The sequence below is a fragment of the Phyllobates terribilis genome, unplaced genomic scaffold (genome assembly GCF_046119375.1).
Source record: "Phyllobates terribilis strain yellow unplaced genomic scaffold, ASM4611937v1 Scaffold_5__5_contigs__length_657084704, whole genome shotgun sequence".
Classification (NCBI taxonomy): domain Eukaryota; kingdom Metazoa; phylum Chordata; class Amphibia; order Anura; family Dendrobatidae; genus Phyllobates; species Phyllobates terribilis.
The window spans coordinates 106,142,508-106,169,150 of record NW_027362765.1 but is presented as its reverse complement, the minus strand read 5'-3'; the positions used below and the strand labels follow the sequence as shown (position 1 = coordinate 106,169,150).

The window sequence follows — 26,643 nt, the reverse complement described above, 5'->3', positions numbered from 1 at the left end:
CCAACACGTAGCAAGACAACAGTTCTTTATGTATCGCCCCCACTTGAAGTTTTACGTCATGCACAGCTTGCAAAAAACTTCCCTGACCGAGAGGCCTGGCATCGATCGAGAATATGGGGATGGGTTTAGCCAACTCACTCAATCGCATACCTTGAACCCGGGCAAACCGAGCATCAACCAGATTAGCCCCGGCCCCACTATCCAGAAGAACAGATATCCTCTCAGTTCTCGTACCCACCACCACCTCCGCCGGTACGAGAAACTGAGACGAACCTAGGGACGAAATACCTACTCCCAGATTGCCGTCCACCACACAAACTGGGATCAACAGTTTTCCGACGACTCTTCACTCTGCAAGGGACGGGATGGACACCCCCCAATAAAATGTCCCTTTCTCCCGCAGAAGAAACACCTTCCTGTCTTATGGCGCACCACCGGTCCCCTCCCCCGAAATGATGTCCCTCCTAATTGCATAGGCTCCTCTGGACTGACCAGGGGAACCACCATATGAGGGGACCTTGTAGGAGGTGGAGTCATCACAGGGGGTGGAGTTATCCCGCACCTCTCCCGAAGCCGTCTGTCAACGCGAATAGCAAGGGCCATAGCGGCTTCCAGTGACGCGGGAGAGTCATACTGTGCCAACACATCCTGTAATTTGTCGGATAAACCTTGACAAAACTGGCTCCTAAGAGCCGGGTCATTCCACTGGGTGTCCGTGGCCCACCTACGGAACTCCGAACAGAATTCCTCCGCCGGACGATCTCCCTGCTGAATCCTACGTAACTTAGACTCAGCAAGGGAGATCCGATCTGGGTCATCATATACGAGTCCCAGAGCAGCGAAAAACCTATCCACTGACTGGAGAGCCGGGGAGCCCGGGGGAAGAGAGAACGCCCAAGATTGTGGGTCCCCTTGTAGGAGCGAGATGACAATTCCCACCCTTTGTTCTTCACTCCCCGATGAGCGAGGCCGCAGCCGAAAGTACAACTTGCATGCCTCCCGGAAAACAAAAAACTTGTCCCGCCCCCCAGTGAACCTGTCAGGGAGAGCTACTTTAGGTTCTGGTCCGGCTTGCTCCTGAGGATACAAAACCTTGGACCTAACGTCCGCCAGCTCCATGGACAAACTCTGCAACTGCCGAGCTAGACCGGCTACTGGATCCATGGTAGCTGGAGAAAAACTAAGTGGTCGGTGAAAATGTCACGCTGTCTCTGTATACTGGAGGTAGGGGGCCTAAGCTGACCCTAAGCTGGGGCCCTGACTAATCCCTCAACCTGGAGGTACTGTTAAAGGTACAGAGGTCCAGGCCGCCAGCGTAACCCCTACCTCCTGAGGATCCCTGCACCTAAGTAATCTAGTCCTGAGAAGGACCCCGATCACAACAAAAGGGGACAAGTAATAATATGCCCACACACAGTACTTAGACGAACGAGACAGTACAAGGGAAAAACCAAAACCACCTTGCATACAAAAACTACACAACTACAACAGAGGGAACACCAACGGGAAAGGAGATAAATGATAAAGCGAGGAAGGGAAAAAACGCTCCAAATACACTTATCTCTGAAACTCCAAATACCACGATCCGCTCTGTTAGTCTGCATGAAATGCTTTCACCGACACTTCCCTAACAGACCAGCAGGCATTTGAAGGAGTCTCACTACAGCAGCATTGATTGCAGCTGGGCGAGGCTGGACCTCGTCTAGCACAGAGAGAGAGAGAATTAACTCCCTCACTGCCGAAAAACACAAAGCACCAAAAAGTCAGCTGCGAGAAGTCAGGCTGTGTAATCGTGACGATCTTCGTGGCGACACACCCGTGACAGGGGAACAGCGTCCCTGCCTAGCAGGAGGCAGGGACGCCGATGCTACAGTACCCCCCCTTTAGGCCCCCCCCCTTTTTTAGGCCAGACAAAAATTTAGCAAGGATGAGAGGGGCATGGATGTTCTCCCGGGGCTCCCCTGTTCTCTCCTCAGGATCAAACCCCTTCCAATCCACTAGAAAAAAGGTCTTTCCTCTTACCCTTTTGGTAGCTAGAATGTTCTCTACCTCAAACTCGTCTTCAGCAGAAACCGGAGCAGGAGGCGTACCTGTAGACCTGGAAAAGGAGTTAAGTACCACGGGTTTGAGAAGAGATACATGGAAGGAGTTAGGGATCCGTAAGTTGGCCGGGAGTTTCAATTTATAGGCCACCGGGTTGATCTGTTTGATAACCTCCAGTGGGCCGATGAACCGAGGCCCTAACTTATAGGAAGGAATCTTGAGCCGGACATATTTGGATGAGAGCCAGACTTTATCTCCGGGACGAAATTGAGGGGAATCCAGGCGTTTTTTGTCGGCGTGTCTCTTCATCCGCTCGGACGACTGAAGGAGTGCGGATCGGGTACTCTCCCAAATAGAGGAAAATTTGCTAACGAGAGATTCCGCAGCCGGGTTGTCCACAGAGGTGGAGACAGGAAAAGGGATCCGAGGATGCTGACCGAAGACTACAAAAAACGGGGATTTAGAAGAAGATTCGCTCTCGTGATTGTTGTAAGAGAACTCGGCCCATGGTAGGAGATCCACCCAGTCTGAATGGTGGGCATTAACGAAGTGCCGGAGGTAACTGGTCAAATTCTGATTGATCCGCTCCACTTGACCATTGGACTGTGGGTGGTAAGCGGAGGAGAAGTGCAGTTTACATGTGGCTCTCCAGAAGCGTGAGGTGAACTGAACCCCACGATCCGACACGATGTGGAGAGGCAGACCATGGAGACGGAAGATGTGGCGGATAAAGTCTTTAGCTAGCTCGGGAGCAGACGGGAGGCCTGGCAGGGGAATAAAATGAGCCATTTTGGAAAAGCGGTCAGCGACCACCCAAATGACCGTACAACCGGCAGAGACGGGGAGATCTGTTATGAAGTCCATAGCTATATGTTGCCACGGGGCAGCAGGCACAGGCAGAGGAAGAAGGCGGCCGGTAGGCAGGTGTCTCGGAACTTTGTTGCGGGCGCAGGACCCACAGGCAGAAACAAAGTCAATTACATCCTTGTGCAGGGTAGGCCACCAGTAGTGCCGGGTAATAAGCTGGAGGGTCTTTTTCTGACCGGCGTGCCCAGCTAGCTTAGACGAGTGACCCCAGTGTAGAATCTTCTCCCGATCGGACTCCGTTACGAACGTCTTACCGGGAGGGAGACGATTAAGGCCCACGGGGGCTACCTGCATTACTCTGGCGGGATCGATGATGTGTTTAGGCTCCTCCTCAAAATCAGACACCAGAAAGGATCGGGACAGGGCGTCAGCTTTGATGTTCTTGTCAGCCGGACGAAAATGAAGAATGAAATCAAATCGGGCAAAAAACAAAGACCACCGGGCTTGGCACGGGTTAAGTCTCTGGGCGCTCTGGAGATATGCCAAGTTCTTGTGGTCAGTGTAAATTATTACCGGGTGGAGAGCCCCCTCGAGCAGGTAACGCCACTCCTCCAGTGCCATCTTAATGGCCAACAATTCTCGGTCTCCTATAGAATAATTGCGCTCAGAAGAGGAGAAAAGTTTGGAGAAAAAGCCGCAGGTTACCTTTCTTCCGGAAGAAGATTTTTGGGTAAGTACCGCCCCAGCTCCGGAGGAGGAAGCGTCAACTTCTAGGAAGAATTATTTGTTGCCGTCCGGACGATGCAGCACCGAGGCGGAGAGGAAGGCCTGTTTTAAGGAAAGAAATGCATCCTCTGCTTCGGGCGGCCATTCTTTGGGGTTTGTACCTTTACGGGTGAGAGCAGAGATAGGGGCGGTCCGGGAAGAGAAGTGCGGTATGAACAGGCGGTAATAGTTGGCGAAGCCCAGGAACCGCTGAATAGCCTTCAACCCCTCTGGTCGGGGCCACTTCTGGATGGCAGACAGTTTCTCGGGATCCATTTGTAGACCTGTCTGAGAGATTATGTAGCCCAGAAATGGAAGAGAGGTCTGCTCAAAGATGCACTTCTCATATTTAGCGTAGAGGTGGTTCTGCCTGAGCCTGAGCAGGACCTGACGAACGTCCCTCCGGTGAGTAGGAAGATCCGGAGAGAAGACCAAGATATCGTCCAGGTACACCACCACGCAGGAGTAGAGAAGATCACGGAAAATGTCATTGACCAACTCTTGAAAGACAGCAGGAGCGTTACAGAGACCGAAGGGCATCACAAGGTACTCACAGTGGCCGTCCCGGGTATTGAATGCCGTCTTCCACTCATCCCCCTGACGGATACGGACCAGGTTATACGCCCCACGGAGATCCAGTTTGGTGAAGATTCTAGCCCCCCTCAGACGGTCAAATAATTCAGGAATAAGCGGAAGGGGGTATTTATTCTTCACAGTAATCTGGTTTAGGCCTCTATAGTCTATACATGGACGGAGTGAGCCGTCCTTCTTTTTGACAAAGAAGAAGCCTGCTCCCGCCGGGGAGGTAGATTTCCGGATAAATCCCCGGGCCAGGTTCTCCTCAATATATTCAGACATGGACCGGGTTTCAGCAGCGGACAAAGGGTAGATTCGCCCATGGGGAGGAGTAGAGCCGGGCATCAGGTCGATTGGGCAGTCGTATGGTCTATGAGGAGGTAAAGTCTCTGCCTCCTTTTTATTGAAGACATCCGCATAAGACCAATAGGGAACCGGAAGACCGGGCAGATTGGCTGGGGTAGGAGAAGGACGGGCAGGACGAACGGGAACTAGACAAGTCTTATGGCAGTCCTGTCCCCAGCGAAGGACCTCTCCGGTCTGCCAATCAAGCACAGGTGCATGTTTCTGGAGCCAAGGCAGGCCAAGCAATAGTGCGTGAGAGAGTCCAGGCAGAACATGAAAGGAGATGCTCTCAGAATGCAGCATTCCCACCTGTAGGGTCAGAGATTCGGTGATGAGTTGGATGGGATGTGGTAAGAGGCCCCCATCCACGGCGGCGACAGATAAAGGTACGGCCAGAGGTTTGGTGGGAATGTGGTATTTTTCTACCAGGGATTGAGAGATGAGATTTCCAGCAGCTCCAGAGTCAAGTTGAGCCAGTTCAAAATAGCGGTTCTCTCCGCAGAAGATAGAAACAGACAGCATCAGGGATGGAGAGGGTTTACTTTTGTCTGGGGCGACCTCTCCGAGCGATCCTAGACACAGGCGTTTCCCGACCTCTCAGGACAGGAGCGGATCCGGTGCTCCTTACTGCCACAGTAGAAACAGCTCCCATCGGCACGACGTAAGTCTTGACGGGTCTTGACCATCTTGGTCTGGTCGACCTGTATAGGCTCAGGTGAGTGTGCCTGGAGAGTGACGGGTCTCTGAGGTGTAGGGACTAGACGTGGAATCCTCCTCTTACGGGTGACCTCCCTAGCGCGCTCCTGGAACCGGATGTCAATCCGGGTGGCAAGTGTAATCAAGTCGTCGAGAGTGGTAGGAATGTCCCGACCAGCGAGTTCATCTTTAATACGGCCGGACAGACCCTCCCAGAAGACGGACACCAGGGCGTCGTTATCCCAGGCCAGCTCCGAAGCAAGGGTACGGAACCGTATGGCATATTGGCCCACGGTGAGACTCCCTTGACGGAGGCGTAGCAGAGATGAGGCGGATGAGGTCCTCCGTCCGGGTTCGTCGAAGACCTTCCGGAAAGCCGTGAGAAAGGCTGGCAGGTCGGACACCAGAGGGTCTCCTCTCTCCCATAGAGGATTTAGCCAAGCCAGTGCCTCTCCCGTGAGATGGGACATGATGAAGGCTACTTTGGCCCGGTCGGAATTAAACTGGTGGGACTGGTGTTCAAAGTGCAGGGTGCACTGGTTAATGAAGCCCCGAGCTTGAGCGGAGTCGCCTCCGAAACGAGGAGGTGCAGAAAGCCGGATTCCAGAGCAGGATACTATAGTATTGGTGGTTGCTGGTGGGGCAGTCAAAGTGTCCAGGCGAGTATTGACTTTCCGCAGGTGACCCCGGATGGACTCCTGTTGGGACCTCTGTCGGGACAGTTCATGACAAAGGTCCGAGAGCGAGGGAGCTTGGGTGCCACCGGATTCCATGGCCCGAGCAAACTGTAACGGGTCTGGGAGGCGGAACCTCTGAGCAACTTATACAAGGGGGCAGTCCTTGCAAGGAAGCGGGTGGTGACCAGGGAAGACAGGCAGGCGGTCACAGCAGGTGACCGGGACAGTCTCTGGGTAAACGGGCAGGAGGTCACAGCAAGTGAACGGGACAGTCTCTGGGTAAACGGGCAGGAGGTCACAGCAAGTGACCGGGACAGTCTCTGGGTAAACGGGCAGGAGGTCACGGCAAGTGACCGGGACAGTCTCTGGGTAAACGGGCAGGAGGTCACAGCAAGTGACCGGGACAGTCTCTGGGTAAACGGGCAGGAGGTCACGGCAAGTGACCGGGACAGTCTCTGGGTAAACGGGCAGGAGGTCATGGCAAGTGACCGGGGCAGTCTCTGGGTAAACGGGCAAGAGGTCACGGCAAGTAACCGGGGCAGTCTCTGGGTAAACGGGCAGGAGGTCACGGCAAGTGACCGGGGCAGTCTCTGGGTAAACGGGCAGGTACGACCTGTGACGGCTGAGCCTCCAGGTAGGCTAGCAGGCAGATGGCAGGTGAGCGCTCCCAGGTGAGCGGGCAGAAGTCTCTGGACTGGCAGGTGGTCACAGCACGTGACGGCGGAGCCTCCAGGTAGGCTAACAGGCAGGTAGCAGATGAGCGCTCCCAGGTGAGCGGGCAAGAGTCTCTGGACTGGCAGGTGGTCACAGCACGTGACGGCGGAGCCTCTAGGTAGGCTAACAGGCAGGTAGCAGATGAGCGCTCCCAGGTGAGCGGGCAAGAGTCTCTGGACTGGCAGGTGGTCACAGCACGTGACGGCGGAGCCTCCAGGTAGGCTATCAGGCAGGTAGCAGGTGAGCGCTCCCAGGTGAGCGGGCAGAAGTCTCTGGACTGGCAGGTGGTCACAGCACGTGACGGCGGAGCCTCCAGGTAGGCTATCAGGCAGGTAGCAGGTGAGCGCTCCCAGGTGAGCGGGCAAGCTGGTCCATAGACAGACTGACAGGTGTCAGAAGGCAGACCGTTGGACCTCAGGCTAGCAAGCAGGAAAGCGGATGACAGGCAGGAATCAGGCAGCAAACTGGCAGGAGACTGGCAGGTAACTGGCAGGTAACTGGCAACGGGACCTGAGGGCTGAAGCAGAGTAGTGAACAGTGCAACAACATTGCTCGGGCACCTCCATTTTGGAGGAGGTGCCTTATATATGGAGGGATCCTCCGGCCATTGGCCGGGGACTCCTTAGGACGACGCGCGCGGCCCCTTTAAGAGAGGGGGAGCGCGCGCGCCCTAAGCACAGTGACCGGGGGAGAGCGGGCGCTGCAAGCAGAGCGGGAGGAAGCCGCCGGGCACGGAGCAGAGAGGTGAGGGGAACAGCGTCCCTGCCTAGCAGGAGGCAGGGACGCCGACGCTACACCCCTTTTGACTTTGACATATTCTGACCTTAGTTACCAGACCCCAGACTTTGTACCTGACTATCCGTTTGTCTTATCCCTTTGTCTTGGACGTACCTTCTTGGCTTTTGACCTTGGACCACTTCACCACTCTGCCTCACGGCTTGGGTCACATTCACCATATGGTTCCAGAAATATGGGCCTTTTTATTTAGTGCTGCTGATATAGTCATTACTAAAAGGGCATGGCTCACAGGATTCTTTGGGGGACAAGTATTTAGGCTGCTCTACCTTACTACACTGTGAGTAACGTCTAAAGTTGCGCGAACGTGCTCTGATATGGCGTTATCCAAGCACGCTCGAGTCCTAATTGAGTATCTTCGGCATGTTCGAAAAATATGTTTGCGTCGCCGCAGCTGCATGTCTCGCGGCTGTCAAACAGCCACGAGACATGCAGGGATTGCCTGACAAACAGCCCATATCTCTGGTGGTGGATTAAAAAAATTATGGAGTACTCAGAATAGCAGTGGAAATAAAATAACAGCAAAAACTGGCCACTTTTTACCTGGTGACAAGTCCTCTATAATTAATTGGCTGCAGCTGAGCCTATAGGCTATTTTTGTATGGTTGTCCTGAGGAAGGAGTCGGTGGACTCTGAAACGCGTTGACAATAAACCTACCATTTTATCTATTCCAATCCAGTTACCTGGTTGGCTTGTTTGTTCATTGAGGAAATAAGGAATTGCACTTTTACTATAAGGTTCCCCTAAAAATTAATGCTGATTGCTGGAGGTCTCAGAAGTGGGACACTGTGCAGCCAGCTTACTGTTAACAAAATCGTATTGTCCATGGAAGAAAACAGCTTTAAAGGGAATGAATCACATTGTATATGCAGTCCTATCTGCAGTGTTATAGAACAGAAGGAGGTAAGTAGACTAATATATAGTTTAGTGGGAAAAAAATTCTGTCTGTCTAACTTGTATTTTAGTCATTTAAATCCCTGTTCTTTCAATGCTTAGGAGTCCAGTGGCTGTCCAAATCAGTGGTTGCCTACTTTACTTGTATAGAGTTATCGATGATTAAGTAAGCCCCCACTTCACTCTTATGTATACAAAAAAACGGTATTTAAATAAATGAATTACAAGTTGTACTAATTCTTTTCCTGCAGATCTATGAGGCTGATTCATTAAGACTGTCATTGTGCACACCAGTCTTAATAAATGGGCCTCCTGGAGTACAAAGAGCCTAATTCATTTGAGGTACAAGCCACTTAATGAAATAGGCGCATCTCTTAACTGGCATGCACCTTAGCCCATCAGCTGTAGTATACACCCAGTAGGTTGAAAGGAAAATGTGCACTTTTATTGCCAGGGCATAGCTTTTTTTAATGGAGGGGCACAGAAAAAAAAAGAACTGTTCCAGAATCAGTGGAGCAGCACCAACTGGAGGAGGTACTCAGAATAGATTTAAAAAATCCAGTGAAAGCTCCTCTTTAAAGTTGTAAAGGAAATGCAGTTTATTTTATGTTTTCTGTTGTAATATATAATACATAATTTAATGTATAAATCATGTTGTAATTTAGATTTTTTTTTTGCTTTTTGTCTCAATTGCAGCTTTCTCGCGGCAAAGTATCCACAGGATGTCACTGACGTGGCCATTATGACTCTTCTTGGAGGAGAGAATTCAGACTATGACTACAGTGCTCTAAGCTGCGCCTCTGACACATCTTTCAACCAAAACTTCTTTACTGAAACAGAGTCCTTAAAAGGGATATTTTACAAGAGGGCTAGGTTCATACATCCGGGAGAGGACCTCTTTCATAGTGTCCACCCAGAAGATCGCAAGCACCATGCCATTATAAATGTTGGGGGCATCAGGTATGTACTTCCATGGACAACACTGGAAGAGTTCCCACTGACGCGCCTGGGGCAACTTAAGCTGTGCAGCAACTTTGATGAGATTTTAAGCATTTGCGATGATTATGACGTGACCTGCAATGAGTTTTTCTTTGACCGGAATCCTGGTGCTTTTAGAACTATTCTGACGTTCCTGCGTGTTGGAAAATTGCGACTCTTGCGTGAAATGTGTGCTCTGTCTTTCCAAGAGGAGCTTCTGTATTGGGGCATCGAGGAGGACAGTCTAGAGTGGTGCTGTAAAAGAAGGTATATCCAGAAGATGGAAGAGTTTGCAGAGCTTAACCTACAGGAGGACGAGCTCCTTGAGACTGAAAATGGGTCATCAGAGTGTGAGGACGAGAGCAAGCTGAATATGTGCATGCGACATTTGCACAATATGGTGGAAAAACCACAGTCTGGACTACCTGGAAAAATCTTTGCTTGTCTGTCTGTTTTATTTGTGACAATCACAGCAGTGAATCTTTCTATCAGCACCATGCCAGATTTAAGGGAAGAAGAGGAAAAAGTAAGTACACTGTGTATTTGATAAATTACCAACTAAAGGATGAAAGTTGTAGAATGTCACAGAAAATAATGTTTTGAATATTAAACGGTCCTTAAAGGGGTTGTCTGCTTTGAAACATCCCTTTCTGTTAAAACAATATCTCGATAAGCTGATCACAAGTTGTCTTCCTGCTAGAACCACAAGTGATCAGCTGAAACCAATGGGTGAATCAATCAAAAAGTATTAAATTCTGCTGTAGCACCTCCACAAGGAAAATGAAGCATTACACACTCCTCAATGAAATTGTTTTTTCTGTATAATGAATGGTTCTCCAGATTTGAAGCTTTCTTTGTGGACGTTCTCCGCCCTGGCTAATTGATGGGGCTAATTACTTTAATATGATATTTAAAATTGAGTTTCCTAAAGTAGACAATCCCTTTAACCTCCAGACCCATCTAAGAGCCAGACTGTCCCCCTGTGTAAACTGGAATGATTATACAAAAATTAATTTTACATGGAAAGCAAGAGAGTTGTGATAGCTTATACTTCTCAGTTTGAGAAATTCATAACTCCTGTACCCTTCTCCTCCTCCAACTACAAACACGGTCGATTTTATGGCAGTCTGGGGTCCAATAGCCAGATACAAACTGCCAGAAAATGCAGTTGTAGTGGGAGGCTGCAGTTTATTATTAACAGAGCTGCAGTGTCGTAGAGTTATCATTGTTTTTACTCTTCCTGCAGTACAATATATTTACAGACAGTATCTAAAGGGGATTTATTGGACCTCAAAGGAAACCCCCAGAGTACCTCGAAGGTCTGCTAATTATAAGTGCTTATCTGCAATCTCCTGTTCTTATTTCCTGCTAAATCCACTTAGCAATCTTAGAAAATATGAGCCTCAGTAATAATTTCTATGGTTTCGACATGATAATCTTATTGCTTTTTTTTTATTAAAGGGGTTGTCCAGGCCTGAGATTAAAGTCTGCAGTCACTCTATGTGATTGCAGACTTTGGAATCCTCACTGCATGCTGTCAGGATTCTCCTGTGCCGGCGCCAGGAGCGGGCAGTCATGTGCAAGTATGCGATTTGCAATTTTCCTGCCGTCATTCCGACTAGATGTGCCTGGCCTTGCTCAATACAAGTGTAGCAAGTGAGGCCGCACATGTCTAGTTGGCTCATGACAGCATGTATGCAAATTGTATACTTGCGTTTACGTGCCTCCCTGCTTCCAGTACCGTCATCAGAGAATCCTCACAGTGTGTGCGCCATGTAGATGGAAAAGTCGGCAGTCACATAGAGTGACTGCAGACTACAACCTCAAGCCTGGACAACCCCTGTAATTACTGCTGCATTAAAGAATAAAAGAATAAGTGAGGCTGCAGATAAATGTCCCCCAAAGTATTTGTGCCTACGCCATATACAATGAAGTAGCATTACATGATACAATGGAAGGTGTTACAATATGTGCGTACATCATACACAGGGAAACATTGCTATCTGTACGTACATTGTCCATAAGGAGAGCTAATTCATCCTGTAGTAAAAATAATATATTATTCCATATAGCAAATTCTCCATCATACTACACACTCCATGTTCGGATCAGAAGACCCACAGCCATCCCGTGCATTGCAGTCCGATCTCGGACTGATTTGCACGGATGTCTGAATGCGCCTTAATTATCATCGTTTTACAGTTCACAGTGAATGCAGATAATGTCTTAATATAAAAATTATGGGCTGTAGACATATATCACTTAAAATCATAATAGTTTGTTATGGTTTTCGAATGTGTCTTTAAAAAAAAAAAGTTGGCAGGGATTTTTGGAGAAGCCGTCCACAAAAAGTAAAAAATACAGTTGGCAACCCTGTTGGATACTATACTAAGAGAGTTGATTAGTCCTGTACGGCCCTCGGCCGGCTTCTTCCTGCCCTGCTCCAGTTAATTGACAAGTATCTGGGAGACCTGTCAATCAACTGGAGTATGGCAGAGGGAAGTTGTCCGGTGGCCGCACTAGATTAGTGAGATCTCTCCCAATAGTCCCCGCTGCACACTGCAAGCTGTAACTGGAAAAATGCTGCATAATGGAAGTTTCAAGTGCAAAGCCATATTTCATAACTATACGTTACTGATCTTTATTACTGTGGTAAGCAAAAAGTCAGGGTGAAAAAAAAATTACAGCAACCTTATATGACTAAAGCTTATTCTTTTGTAATTTTTGCTGCGGTCTGCTTGAATTGAGGTACAGTATGACTCCGTCAGAAGAATAAGTGAACATCAGGGTTCTACTATTGCATCTTGCTTTCTATACTGAGATGTGTATAATATGGGTCATGGGGTTTCTGGTAATGCATACTGGCGCTTTTCACTTAGAAAAATGTATTAAAATGGCACTTAAGTGTTAGGTACGCTATTTGAGACATTATGATCTATTCACATTGGTTTAAATAAAGATAAAGTTGGAGTATTCAGGACACACACTCCCTCCCTAGAAAAAAAATCACAAAACACCGTTTTGAAAAACTAACAAGTAAACAATTACAAAAAAATGAATGGAAATGAGTGGAAGAATTGAATATAGATTTTCTTTTTTAGAAACATAAACCATTTAGGCTGCATGTCCACAATCAGGAATAGCAGCGTTTTAGACACAGCTCACTTGCGCTGCGTCCAAAACGCTGCGCTCTACATTAGAAGCACAGTGGATGGGACTTATAGAAATCCCATTCCCACTGTGCTTCTATTTGACGATGCGTAAACTCACTCGGGTTGACGACCCGCAGCATGTCAATTTCTGTTGTGGAGATGTAATGCAGGTGTCGGAATGCAACACACAGAGACACAAGGCGAGGACAGTCAGAGATGAATATAAACAGCTTATATATACTGTAGATATAACAGCTATTCTAAACAAGGGAATGGCAACAGGGGTAATGAATGGTTATTTGAAATATTAATAAAATGCGAAGTCTCTCAAGGTAGAATGGTGCACCCAATCATGGGAATCACCACGTCAGTTCTTTATCTCTGTATATGGCTCTAGCGGGGGTCACCGGTTAATCCCGCTAGGCCGAAAGTCTTTTCCGGACAAAATCAATGAAATCACGTTTAGCTTCTTCCACCCCAACCGTTCCCCTCCCAACCTGAGTACCTAAACCCAACTGGCCCCGGTATCGTGAGTGAACAGTAGAAGTGACGTCCCTGTTCACGTATACAGCTCCTCTGCTTTCACTGGCGTGACTTTCCTGGCACAGCTGTCTCCCAACTCCTCTCTTCCTGGCCGTTGGAGGCAGTCTCTCAAGCCGTGGATAGGGGGGTCCAGACCTCGTCTATCGGCGGGCGACATCGGGTTCCGCGAACTCACTCAGTACCGCAAGCAGATTCTGACTCTCCTCAGTAGGCACAGCACTCTGGGCACATCTGTGAGGGATCCTGAGCTCGTCCACCGGTGTCCGGCTGTGGCACCTCGCAGCCCTCTGGCTTAGGCCTGCCACGCGGGGCTTCTCAGCACGTAGGGAGCACGTCGGCTCCTCTCTGCTGCTTGGCGCCAAAACCACATCAGGCTTGGTGCGCTGGCCTCCTATACCAAGGAACTCCTTCCTGGAAGTCACCTGACTGGGTCCAGCATCTAAATCTGCTCCCCCTTCAACTTCCCTTGCACATCTTGGTTTCGCTTGACTGTGCCTGACCAGCAGATGGCAATCTCTCTCCATCTTTGAAGCATCCTGTAAGAATTCTCTTAAAGGCTCTCTTGCCACTACTACAGAGACGCTGGTCTCCGCAACAGAAATTTCCCCAATAGAATGTACTGGATGCGGTAAATCTGCATTGTTCAATGAACACATGCAGATTTACCTGCGTAATTAGAACGCAGCATTATGGAAGCAGCGAGCTTCCAAAACGCTGCTACTGCCTGTTCGTGGGCACATAGCCTTAGAGCTTGATCTGGCTCCGATCCTAATTAGTACTGCGGATTATTCCTCTGGTTTCCTCTTATACAGACTTCTCAGCTCCCGTAGGAGTCGTACCCAGATGTATACATAGCTCTCCCCCAATGATGGCATTGGCTAAATAATAATGTATCAAAGCAGTATCAAGTATGTTAAAGGGGTTGTCCAGGCCTGGGACAAAAAATTGCTGAATCATGATAATGTGCAGTGTGCACACTGTCAAGATTCCCCAGTATGTATGAGTTTTGCATATTTCCGGTCACGTGCTGACTAGATGTCTTCTGCTTCTCACAATAGAAGTTAAAGGGGTTGTCCAGTACTATTGATAATGCCCCAATGTATTTTTATGGTGAAAAGAAGTATCTTTGTAAATACCTTGTGCTGCTGTTTCTGTCTGTGAGCGGCGCTATAGCTGGCCGCTCACAGGCATCAAGTGACCCCCGGCTGATGTCACGTCAAGTGAGGCGTGACATCAATGACGCCGTCCCTGTGGTGGTTACTGGGTTGTGGGCGGGGTTACCCCCCACGTCACACCCAGCATCCACCGTGCGCTTTCCCAATGAATGAAGAGAGGGAAAGTGCGCAGTGGATGCTGGGTCTGATGCGCGGGGTAACCCCGCCCACAGCCTGGCATCCACCGTGGAACGCAGAAGACAGAGACACCCCCGGCTGCTGCCAGCACTTGTTGTGATGTCAGCGGATATCAGAGCCGGCTGCAGCCGGGGGTCACATAATGCCTGTGAATGGCCAGTGACAGCGCAATGTATTTACAAAGAAACTTCTTTTCACCATAAAAATACATTGGGGCATTATCAATGGTACTGGACAACCCCTTTAATGGAGAAAAGCAGGATGAAATTAGTCGGCACTTGACCTCAGGTATGCAAATCTTATACATGCAATCACTTGACCCTATGCTCTCACCAGGAATACTGGGGTATCGTGACACGGTGCACACTGTACACTGTCAATATTCAGGAGTCTACAATCACATTAAATGACTGCAGAACTTTGTCCCAAGTCTGAACAAACCCTGTAGGAGAAGGCAGTAAATCATTGATGCTGCAGGTTTCTTGGATACAAATAGCTGCTGTGATTCCACTACATAATCCACTTTCCAATAGTTAATAGTACAGAAACCTAAACTCATCTGATATAAGAGTTCTGACACTCATAAATTATGTCAGTCACATTCGTTCTTAACCCATTTGAGATGCCAGACGTTTTTTCTTTCCTTGCTTTGCAAGAGTCATACCTTTTTTATTTTTCCATCCACATAGCCATAATGAGAACATGTTTTGCAGGGATGAATTGTAGTTTTGAAATACACCATTCATTTTACCATATAATGTACTGAAAATGGGCAAACAATTATAAATGAGGTGAAATTGAGAGAAATATCAAATCCAATCCATTGTGTTTTGAGTTTTTACACTTTGATAAAAAATGACGTGGTAACTTTGTTCTATGGATCAGTACAGTTTTGGTGATACAAAATGTATATGGGGATTCATTTTTGTTTTACTACTTATGAAAGAAAAAATGTTTGGCTTCAGTTGCCATATTCTAAGAGCTATAACTTTTTGGTTAGTAGAAAGAGGGTTTACCTTAATTGTCGATGGGACTGCAGCAGCTGTAATATTCATGAGCTATTATTGAAGAGGTGACAATCACAACTTTACAGATGAGCAACTCCATAACTCCCTGTTCCTTTCAATATCACCTTATGTGCGTTTGTCTCCCCTCTTTTATTCTCATAACTTTTTTGATTGTAAAAGTTGTGTGAGGGCTGGTTTTGCATATTACCAAATTATCCAGAGGGTAAAAAAAAACCTGATTAAGGGATGTATTTAAAAAATGGCTTTTATTTATATCCTTAAAACGTGGTAAAGAAATTAATTAAAACTACACTGGTTTATCTGTGTATTTACTATACTGTTCAGTTTCTAGAAACTATATAGTACAAAGCTGAATCTGATATTGTTGAATCAATATATTCATCATAATCCCCCTCTATGACTGCAGTTCATAGATTTATCAGATTTTTATTTAGTAGGGCGCTCACAGATACCCTAGTGCTGCCTAAAACATACATAGCCACCCTAATAAGTTTCGCTTATATCTGGCTTCCTCAGGGGGCTGGGGCTATTATATGAACTGCAGTCATAGAGGGAGATTATGATGAATATATTGATTCAACAATATCAGATTCAACTTTGAAAACGTAATCTAGTCCTGCAAAAAACAAAACAAGCCGCCATACAGCTCAATCATCCGAAAAATAAAAGTTATAGCTCTCATAATAAAGCGATACAAAAAATTATTTTTTCTAGAAAATACGTTTTATTGTGTAAAAGCGCCAAAACATAAAAAAACAATATAAATGCGGTACCGCTGTAAACGTACTGACCCGAAGAATAAAGCTGCCTTATCAATTTTACCACACGTGGAGCGGCATAAAAAAAAACCCATAAAAATAATTTCGGAATTGCTGATTTTTGTTTATTTTGCCTTCCAAAAATTGGAATAGAAAGTGATCAAAAAATGTCACATGCACAAAAATGGTACCAATAAAAACGTCAACTTGTCCCTCAAAAAACAAGCCATCACATGACTCTGTCGGCCAAAATATCGAAAAATTATAGCTCTCAAAATATGGCGATGCAAAAACTAGCAAAAAAATCCCATGGGTTGGGTTGTAGTGAATATTCATGGTCTCCAATAGCGAGCACATAGACAGCAGAGCGGCAGCAGGAGCCGCGCTGTGGCTACAGTGTGCACGCTATGGAGGAGAGTGAATGGTCACTGCTCCCCACGCACACAGTCCCGGCGTTGGGAGCAGTGACTGTTCCGGCACAGCATCTCAGTGTGAGGGCGCATGGCAGTTACGCTGTGCGCAGCTCACACAGTGAGATCCCTGTCGGCAGCAGAGTGGGACGCAGCGCTGGAGGAGAGAGAGGAGGTGAGCATAATTGTTTATTTTTTTGTGTGCAGCATGATGGGGATCAGGGGGTGCCAAGCATACCAGGATGAGGGATGAAAGGTGCCATACATACCAGGATGAGGGATGAAGGGTGCTATACACACCAGGATCCGCGCTGCGGGTACAGTGTGGGCGCTGTTAAGGAAAATGAATATTCACTGCTCCCCACATCCAGGGGCGTGGGAAACAGTGAATATTCATTATCTTTAGCAGCGTGCACAGTGTAGGATGCCGCAGCCGGCTATTGCCTCCTGTGCCCCGCTCCTCCGCCGTTGCAGCTCCCCCCACACCCACAGACTATAAGACGCACCCCCCACTTTCCTCCAAAATTTTGGAGGAAAAAAGTGCATCTTATAGTCCGAAAAATACGGTAATAAGTTCATGTCTAAAGGGGTGTATACACTTCAGGGCTGGTTGTGGGATTTATACGACCTTGTGATTTTTGTTATTTTTCTGTTTTTTTTAGATGGTATGGCTAAACAACATTGATTCTGCAATAACGATTTTTTTCCAATTCAGTATTCACCATATGGGATAAATATTTTTATATTACATGTTAATTTTTTAGCTTGCATTATTTACATTTGACGAAAAAGAGATTTCAACTTTTATAGATATTTTTCAAAAATATTTTATATGTTTTGTATTCTTTCAATTAGTCCCCTAAGGGGACTTGTACCTGAGAATACTTGATTGCTTATAAAATACACAGCCCCCCTATTCCCAATCCCTTAAATGATGCTGCCATGATTGACAGTGGCATCTTAGAGGTTAAATCATTGTGATTGGAGATTCAATCGCAGCTGGTACTCTTGGGTGCTGGCTGTATAACACAGCTGTCACCCGTTCTGTATAGAGCAGGTAAGCTCCTGAAAGCGATCCATATAGTGAGTGCACATTTCTACACTACCTGTACGGAGTGTGTTTTTCAACTCTTTTTGGTAGAAGGGTCCCCAAAAACAAGCTGATATTTAGGAGGACAGCCATTCCAGCTGTAATCTGCAGGGAAGCCTGGCAGGAAGTGTTCAATTTCCCTGTAGCACCTCCACAGGATAAGTTAAGCATAACAATTTATGGACAAGCTGGGTCCTCCGCTGTTTCTGCTCTGTCCAATAGATGTGGGTCCCCTTACATGGACGTAATGCAATTTTTCCAACTACCAGTGACAACTAGTTTCAAAAATTGTTTCCAGTATGTACCGTAATTTTTTTATCATGTAAACACAGATTACCTTTTGCGTTAGGTCTGTTTGATGTATTTTCTAAACACAGCGGGTAAAGTCCAATATTTTGTTCCATCACTGTGATAACGTAGGAATAGAAAGACACAACCATCTTTGGTGCCAGCAAGTGATTGCAGATTTTGGCACCTGTGATTGGTTTCAGCATGGCTGTAATAAGTGGATCTCAATCCATCCAGGCTTAATTGCTGTCTGCCTTTAGTAACATTTCTTCCATCATGATTATTAATTACAACACACAAGTTAAAGAAGGAAAATCATGAGGTCTATAGCAAAACAAATGATTTATGGCAGGGTTAAAAAATTATGAGTTATGCTTCTTGTGAATTCCACTGACACAATGTGACACTTTCTGGTCTCTATATTTAGAAGCAGATACTTTATATTCACTTTACTCTGTGACATACTATAAAATGCAAAATAATAATAATAATAAAAATAAAATCACATAAATATATATTGTTAAGAATACTTTTAACATATTTTAATAAATGACAGATAACAATAATCCGGTGTAGAGTCAGAGCAGCCGAACCCTAGAAATAACATCGTTGCCTGCACTAATGAAAGAGGCAGCGCTCCGACAACCTCTTAGGCATTTTCTGTACTGTTATTGTGGTAGATAGACTGCAGGACAGATGGTCTCATAAATACTTGATCACAATTTCAACCAACAAGCTAAGTGCTAGGGGTAATAATGCATTTATATTTAGAAGGTTTGTAGTTAAAGAAATACCTTTTCTATATAAAAATTTGGCAAACATTCTCTACCAACAAAGCTCATGTATATAGCAGTGTATGGTGGTGCAGATTTGGACCCTGAAACACGGGGAACAAGACTCAGCAGCGCCATCCTGAATAGACCAGAGGTGTGCATGCTCGACCTCTGCTACGTTCACTGTCTTTATTGTCATTGGTCTACCAGAAATAGCAGAGCACTGTAGTTAGCTTTCACCAGCACTTCTATAGACAATGAATGGAGCCGAGGTCGAGCATACACACCTCTGACCCATTGAAAGTAGAGGTGCGGAGCCTTGCTCTCGGATCTCTGGTGGTCCCATTGGTCTGACACCCATTGATCAGCATTTATCTCCTATACTTTAGATAGGGCATAACTTGTTATTTTTAGAATAACCCTATAAGAGCTCACTCACAAAAGTGCATAACACGGCTGAGTGCTATCCAATGTTTTATTGGATAGCACTCGGCCCAATGTTATACTATGGGGCAGTGCCGATTCGCTATGAGAAAACAATTGCAGCATGCTGCGAGTGCATCCGATAATTGGATCACGTGCACCTGTACAAGTCTATGGGTGCGTGTGAAACATCGGACGTCATCAGAGTGCAGTCAGATTACTGCGGATATAGACAATGGAGAAGATAGAGGAATTAAGTTCTCTATCTTCTTCGCACATGTGATACGATTCTCTCATGTGAGAGAATAGGATCACACGCAGATGACACTCAGATCAAACTCTGATCAGAGTGTGATTAGCATAATCGTCCCAATTCTCTAGAATGAGAGAATACACGGTCATCTGCACCTAGCCTATGGGGCAAACTGGCTTGACATTGACATATGTGTTATTATCTTGCAATTGGCTGAACATATATTTCTACTTTGTGGGTGGTACTTTTGGAGGTTACCTCTAATTCTTCCAGTTCCCGCAGCTATAGTTTGTTTTAAAAAAACAAGCTGCGCTTTATCCACTTTCCCTGGGTCCAGCTCTACACCCAGTGTTTGCATTATTGACTGCAGCACTGGCCACAGCGCTGTCAACATTACGTCAATCAGTGAGGTCCCGAGATCTGATCATCTCATGTCACCAACTCAAGCAGATCCACTGAGCTCAATGGAGCTGAAGTTGATTAGAGACGCTGGGAGCAGCTGTGGAGACTCATTGCTGGACCCGGGGAGGCTAAGTTAGGCACCTTTTGCTTGTTTTTTACAGCAACTGCAGTCTCCAAAACTGGAAAACCCCTGTAAGACTACGTTCCTATGATAAATATTTGATGAGTTTTTGATGTTGCAGATTTTCTGCACCTATTGGGTAAATTAAGTTACTTTTTTTTACATACGGTTTTATTGCGTTTTTGACGCTGCTGTTTTTGTCTCTTTTTGGTATGTCATGTTTTAAATAAAGCTATTTTGTTTTTGACACTTTGTAGTATTTGGCTTTGACAAAACTTTATTGATACAGTCATGTGTGTATTACGTGTGTTTTTAGTGCACTTCCCCAGCAGATATGCATTAAAAAATGCATATGCATTTTTTACCTTTGGATTTTCGATATCTAATACAAGCCCATGGGGAAAATCAGTACATACAGTCATGGCCGAAAGTGTTGGCACCCTTGAAATTGTGCCAGAAAATGAAGTATTTCTCCCAGAAAATTATTGCAATTACACATGTTTTGTCATACACGTTTATTTCTTTTGTGTGTATTGGAATAACACAGAAAAACAGAGGAAAAAAAGGCAAATTGGACATAACTTCACACAAAATCCCAAAAATGGGCCAGACAAACTTGTTGGCACCTTTCCAAAATTGTGGGTAAACAACTTTGTTTCAAGCATGTGATGCTCATTCAAACTCACCTGTGGCAAATAACAGGTGTGGGCAATATGAAAATCATACATGAAACAAGATAAATTTGCATTGTGTTTCTGTGTGTGCCACACTAAGCATGGATAACAGAAAGAGGAAAAAAGAACTGTCTGAGGAATTGAGAACAAAAATTGTTGAAAAATATCAACAATCTCAAGGTTACAAGTCCACCTCCAGAGATCTTGATGTTCCTTTGTCCACACAGGATATTCCGGACGGTGGATAAGCAGCCCCAATCAAGTTCCAAAGAAATTCAAGTTGTCCTGCAGGCTCAGGGTGCATCAGTGTCAGCGCAAACTATCTGTCGAAATTTCAATGAAATGAAATGATTTGGTGGGAGTCCCAGGAAGACCCCACTGCTGACACAGAGACATTAAAAAGGTAGACTGCAGTTTGCCAAAATGTTTGTGAGTAAGCCAAAATCCTTCTGGGAAAGTGTCTCGTGGACAGATGAGACCAAGATAGAGCTTTTTGATAAATCAGTCAGTCTACTGTTTACCGAAAACAGAATGAGGCCTACAAAGAAAAGAACAGCACCTACAGTCAAATATGGTGTAGGTTCAAAGATGTTTTGGGGTTGCTTTGCTACCTCTGGCACTGGTTGCCTTGACTGTGTGCAAGGCATCATGATATATGAAGATTACCAAAGAATTTTGGGTCGCAATGTAGTGCCCAGTGTCAGAAAGCTGGGTTTGCGTCCTATGTCATGGGTCTTCTAGCAGGACAATGACCCCAAACATACTTTAAGAAGCACCCAGAAATGGATGGAAACAAAGAGAGGAGAATCTGAAGTGGCCAGCAAAGAGTTTGGATCTAAATCCCATTGAACACCTGTGGAGAGATCTTAAAATTGCTGTTAGGAGAAGGCACCCTTCAAATATGAGACCTGGAGCAGTTTTCTAAAGAAGAGTGGTCCAAAATTCCAGTTGAGAGGTGTAAGAAGCTTGTTGATGGTTATAGGAAGCGATTGGTTGCAGTTATTTATTTCAAAGTGTGTGCAACCAAATATTAAGTAGCACTTGCCAACAATTTTATCTGGCCCATTTTTACGTGTGAAATTATGTCCAATTTATCTTTTTTTTTCAGTTTTTTTGCATTGTTCCAATACACACAAAGGAAATAAACACGTGTATAACAACATGTGTAATTCCAATAATTTTCTATGAGAAATACTTCATTTTCTGGGACAATTTCAAGGGTACCAACACTTTCGGCCATGACTGTAAATCTCAGCGTACCAGCAAGAGAAATCGACATCTCATCCACTTTGCTTGAACTGTAAGACACTGCATTTTTTTTTTAAGCAGTGAAAATATGCAACATCAAAACCTAAAGCTAAAAGCTGAGCTTTGATTTGGTGATAAAGAAGCTTAAATCATCTTTCAAAAGATGAGAGCGAGGGGCTGCAGACTTGAGCTGTCAGACAAGCTCTTTGATAAAATAACCTTGATAACTTACTAATAGGTGGGGTCCAACAGCTGGGACCTGCACTGATAGGGAAAATTGGGAATATTTATCCCTGGCAAAGCACTTTTATACCCGTTACAAAATGATGTGGCAGATCAGATGCCCAACCGCACCTCTCTTCTTTTTCTATAAAGCTTTTAAAAAAAAGTCTGGAGGTTCACCATGGATGTTCACAGGGTGCCTTTTGAACATTGGAGATAAGTAACAGTGTGCGTTGGTCATTGCCTTTGTCAGGCTTCTCCGATGCTAGCAACGGGAGCGGGCAGTCATGTGACCGGTAGCGGGCAGTCATGTGCGCGCACTGTGACGATTCACAAGTCTGCAGTCACATACAGTGACTGCAGACTTATAGCCTAACAATGTTGATCCATTTGGGATCAGGAAGGAAAATTTGCTCTTTCAGATACCCCTCCCCTTCATTCAATATACTCTACAATCCCTCGATTGAACTTGATGGACATATGTCTTTTATCAACCATGCTAATAGGTTTTCATGAGGCAATTATAAGCCAAAAGTGTCCCTTTATAATATGCTAGACAAGTCTGCACAGCTGTATTTTAATACGCAATCACTTTGCCCTACAGAAAAAAAGCAGAGCAAGCCAAGAATATTGATAAGTATATACAATTACACTAAACTTTCTTCATAACAACCCGTCTTTAACTGATATGGACAGTGATTTCCCTGGTGCTCTCTGCCCTTAGTATGAAGAATGCAATCAATGAGGAGCCTTCAAAGGTTACAACATGAACGCATCGAACAAGTCATAAAAAAGTGATGTGAACATTAATCAAAACTAGTCACGTTGCCATTCACTGGCCTCTATAGCCCCAGGTCTAATCTCAATGTACAAAAATGAATTGCACTGATCACAGAGTAGGATAAAATAATCTTATACATGTCCCTGTCATGTGTCTCCAATCAAAGTATGATCACTGGGGTAAGAGCTGTATAAAATCTCAAAATGTAACAAAATGTTTACATCACTGGGGAAGGTGTTCTACATCCACTTGCAATTTAGTCCAAGACATGACAGCAGCTTGTTGGCAAATTAATTGTATCAGTCCTATCTATGAGCCACTCATACATCTGAAACATCTGGACAAGACATATGTAATTATAACATATGCAAAAAATTATTGACTGATGCATTCCTAATAAATCTGGTAAAATAAGGTGCCACTGTAGGTGAAGGCAACCAATTTTGGGTCCAGAAAGCTAACATATTGAAATATCGTCCTCTATATGCTACCATGTCAGTAGTCATTTAGTTTAAAGGGTAACTAAGGAGCGTAAGCAGGCTTATAGGCCATGCAATGCTCCTCTGAGAAATTAAATAAGCAAATTGTCTCTTCAGAGAGGAAGAGGACTGGACATATATTGCCATCTAGTGGAAGTAGCAATCCTAAAAGTCAATATTAACTCTTTAATGAGCCTTGCCATATGACTTAAGGCCCCGTCACACTTAGCGACGCTGCAACGATCCCGACAACGATACGACCTGTCAGGGATCGTTGCTGCGTCGCTATGTGGTCGCTGGTGAGCTGTCAAACAGGCAGGCTCACCAACGATCAGGGGAGCAGCGACATCGTGGAAAGAATCTTTCCACGATGTCCTGCTCCTGGTTACCAGCCTGCTGAAGCAGGAGCAGGCTGGTAACCATGATAAACATCGGTTTACTAGGGGCACACGCGCACCTAGTAACCCGTTGTTTATCATGGTTACCACTCTGCTACGGTGAGCGGGAGGTTACCGCTCACTTTAGCAGGCTCATAACCATGATAAACATCGGGTTACTAAGTGCGCGTGTGCCCCTAGTAACCCGATGTTTATCATGGTTACCAGCCTGATCGCTGCTCCCGCTGGTCACACACAGCGATGTGTGCTGACCAGCAGGAGGGCAACGACCAAAAAATGGTCCAGGACACTTTGCAGCGATCAGCGACCTCACAGCAGGGGCCTGATCGCTGCAAAGTGTCACACATAGCGACATCGCTAGTGAGGTCGCTGTTGCGTCACCAAAACCGTGACACAGCAGCGATCTCGCTAGCGATCTCGCTATGTGAGACGGGGGCTTTAGGATAAAAGCCAAACCAGACTATCTGTTTTCAGACAACGTGTTTCCGGGTGTTGGCCCCTACTCAGTGCAATGCAAAAAATCTGATTTGGCCAGATTAGAGGCCTCTGACGAGGATCTAAGAGGTAAAGTTTCCCCTTGTGGAGAGTGCCAAGCTGGCATAAGGAGATTTATAGGCCATGCAATTCTCCTCTGCCCCTGTCAGAGACCTCTAAGTGGTGCTAGAGTTCAAGTCCTCTTCCTCTCTGAAAAGACAGTCTGCATAATAATTTAGTAAAACACTAGGAGCCCCTAGGTAATAACTGGATGATGAATGATCATAGTTGTTTATTCAGTTACTTATGTTGGGTAATTACTGCATGACTTCTTTTCCTGCTTTTTGACTGTTTCCTCTTTTCTACAGGGTGAATGTTCCAGCATGTGCTATAACATCTTCATAGTGGAGTCGGTCTGTGTGGGCTGGTTCTCTCTCGAGTTTATTTTGAGATTCATTCAAGCTCCTAGCAAGTTTGCATTTTTGAGGAGGCCTCTGAACCTCATAGACATTGTGGCCATACTACCTTACTATATCACACTGGTCGTGGACAACACGTCTGTGGACCAGAAGAAGCCAGGATCAGGGAACACATATCTGGATAAAGTAGGCCTTGTACTGCGCATACTCCGTGCCTTGAGGATTCTGTATGTAATGCGCCTTGCTAGGCATTCACTAGGCCTGCAGACATTGGGCCTTACTGCCAGACGGTGCACTCGTGAATTTGGTCTGTTGCTGCTTTTCCTCTGTGTAGCCATCGCCCTTTTTGCCCCCTTGTTGTACTTGATTGAGAACGAAATGGCAGACTCTCAGGAGTTCACTAGTATCCCTGCTTGTTATTGGTGGGCAGTAATCACCATGACCACAGTTGGCTATGGTGACATGGTGCCCAGGAGCATACCGGGCCAGGTGGTAGCTCTCAGTAGCATCCTGAGTGGAATTTTGCTGATGGCCTTTCCGGTGACTTCTATCTTCCACACATTCTCTCGATCATACTTGGAGCTGAAACAGGAACAGGAGAGAATGATTTGCCGGAGGGCACAGCTGCTGAACAAGACACAGCTTGGCAACATGTCGCATGGAAGTGACATTGTATCCGAGAGCACGTCATCTGAGGCAAAGGACTAATACAATACCAGCCAAAATAGCTATAGAGGCTACAGCTGGAGTAATGGCTTCTTAAAGATGATTGTGACTGCTAAGTAGGAGCTTTCTTTAGAAATGACAAAACCGAAGGGGCACTGCTGCTTCCAATAACGATACTGGGTATCACCAAGTACTACCAGCTTATATGGTCAATAAAAAATAAATGTGTGTCTCCAAGGCAATCCCTACTAACTTGAAATCAAGATCCCTAATTTTTGAGGTATGAATTATAATTTAGCAAAATTCAATGTAATCCAAAACATATTAAAGGTAGTAATGTGTATATTTAACACAATGTTACAGTTTTTATATAGATTAAATAAAAAGTGGAGTTACTTTCTAAATCTATTCCATTAAATCTCATGTATTGATCCTAAGTCACAGTTGGGTTTACAACTCCATAGCTGAAATCTCCAATATTCAGGAGTATATTTCAGAATGTAAGTCAGGATTGGTACAGGATAAGCAATATATGTTGATAGTGACTCCACCAGCAGAATAGCGAGTGCAGCTCTGGAGTATAAGGCTATGTGCACACATTGAGTATTTGCAGAGCATTTTTCTGCAGCAAAAAACAGTGTTGGCAGGGAAAAATGCATAAATAACGGATGTTTTTGCATGCGTTTTTTATGTGTTTTTATTTGAAAAACGCTGCAAAAATGCTGAACCAATTGACATGCTGAACAGTTGAAGAAAATATTTAATGGTTCAAATCTGCAAGGAAAAAATAAGCAGCATATGCAGATTTCATTCACTTTGCTGGTACTGTAAAATGCTAAATTTTTTCCACAGCAAAAACGTATAGAAAAAAAAAATGCTGCAAAAACATAATGTGTGAACAAGCTCTAATACGGGTTCTCACGCAGGATCAGTACAAGAAATGCATTTACAGCAGCGATTCCATAGTTTATTTAGAAAAACATTTACTTATAAACTGTAAAAAAAAAAAGAAAAAGTGAGCCAATTAATTTAAACCATCACCACCTAGGTGGGAACAGGTCCCATATGCCTCCAACTCTACGGGCAGCTTGTTGGCTCAGTGGTTATCCCTGTTGCTTTGCAGCGCTGAGGTACTGGGCTCAAATCCCATCAAGGACAACATCTGAGGAGTTTGTATGTTCTTCCTGTGTTTGTGTGGGTTTTCACCAGGTTCTTTGATTTCCTCCCACACTCCAAAAACATACTGATATGGAATTTATATTGTGAGTCCCAATGGGGACAGTGATGATATCCATAAAGCACTGTTATTAATTAATGGCGCAATATAAACAAGTGAAATAAATAAACTCTACAATTGTAGAGTGTCACTTCATGTGATTTGAGCCATGCACCACAAAG

General features: G+C 45.3%; 1 protein-coding gene across 2 annotated transcripts in view; it reads left to right on the top strand.

Moving 5' to 3' along the window:
* KCNG1 (potassium voltage-gated channel modifier subfamily G member 1) overlaps positions 1-26,265 on the top strand; it is a 118,518-nt gene extending 92,253 nt beyond the window's left edge. For both annotated transcript variants that reach the window (XM_073682729.1, XM_073682728.1), the window contains exons 2-3: positions 9,010-9,817; positions 24,529-26,265. In XM_073682729.1, coding sequence (XP_073538830.1) covers positions 9,056-9,817; positions 24,529-25,287 — 1,521 coding nt within the window. In that variant the 5' untranslated portion in view covers positions 9,010-9,055 and the 3' untranslated portion in view covers positions 25,288-26,265. The remainder of the gene's footprint in view (positions 1-9,009; positions 9,818-24,528) is intronic.
* Positions 26,266-26,643: the final 378 nt, after the last annotated feature.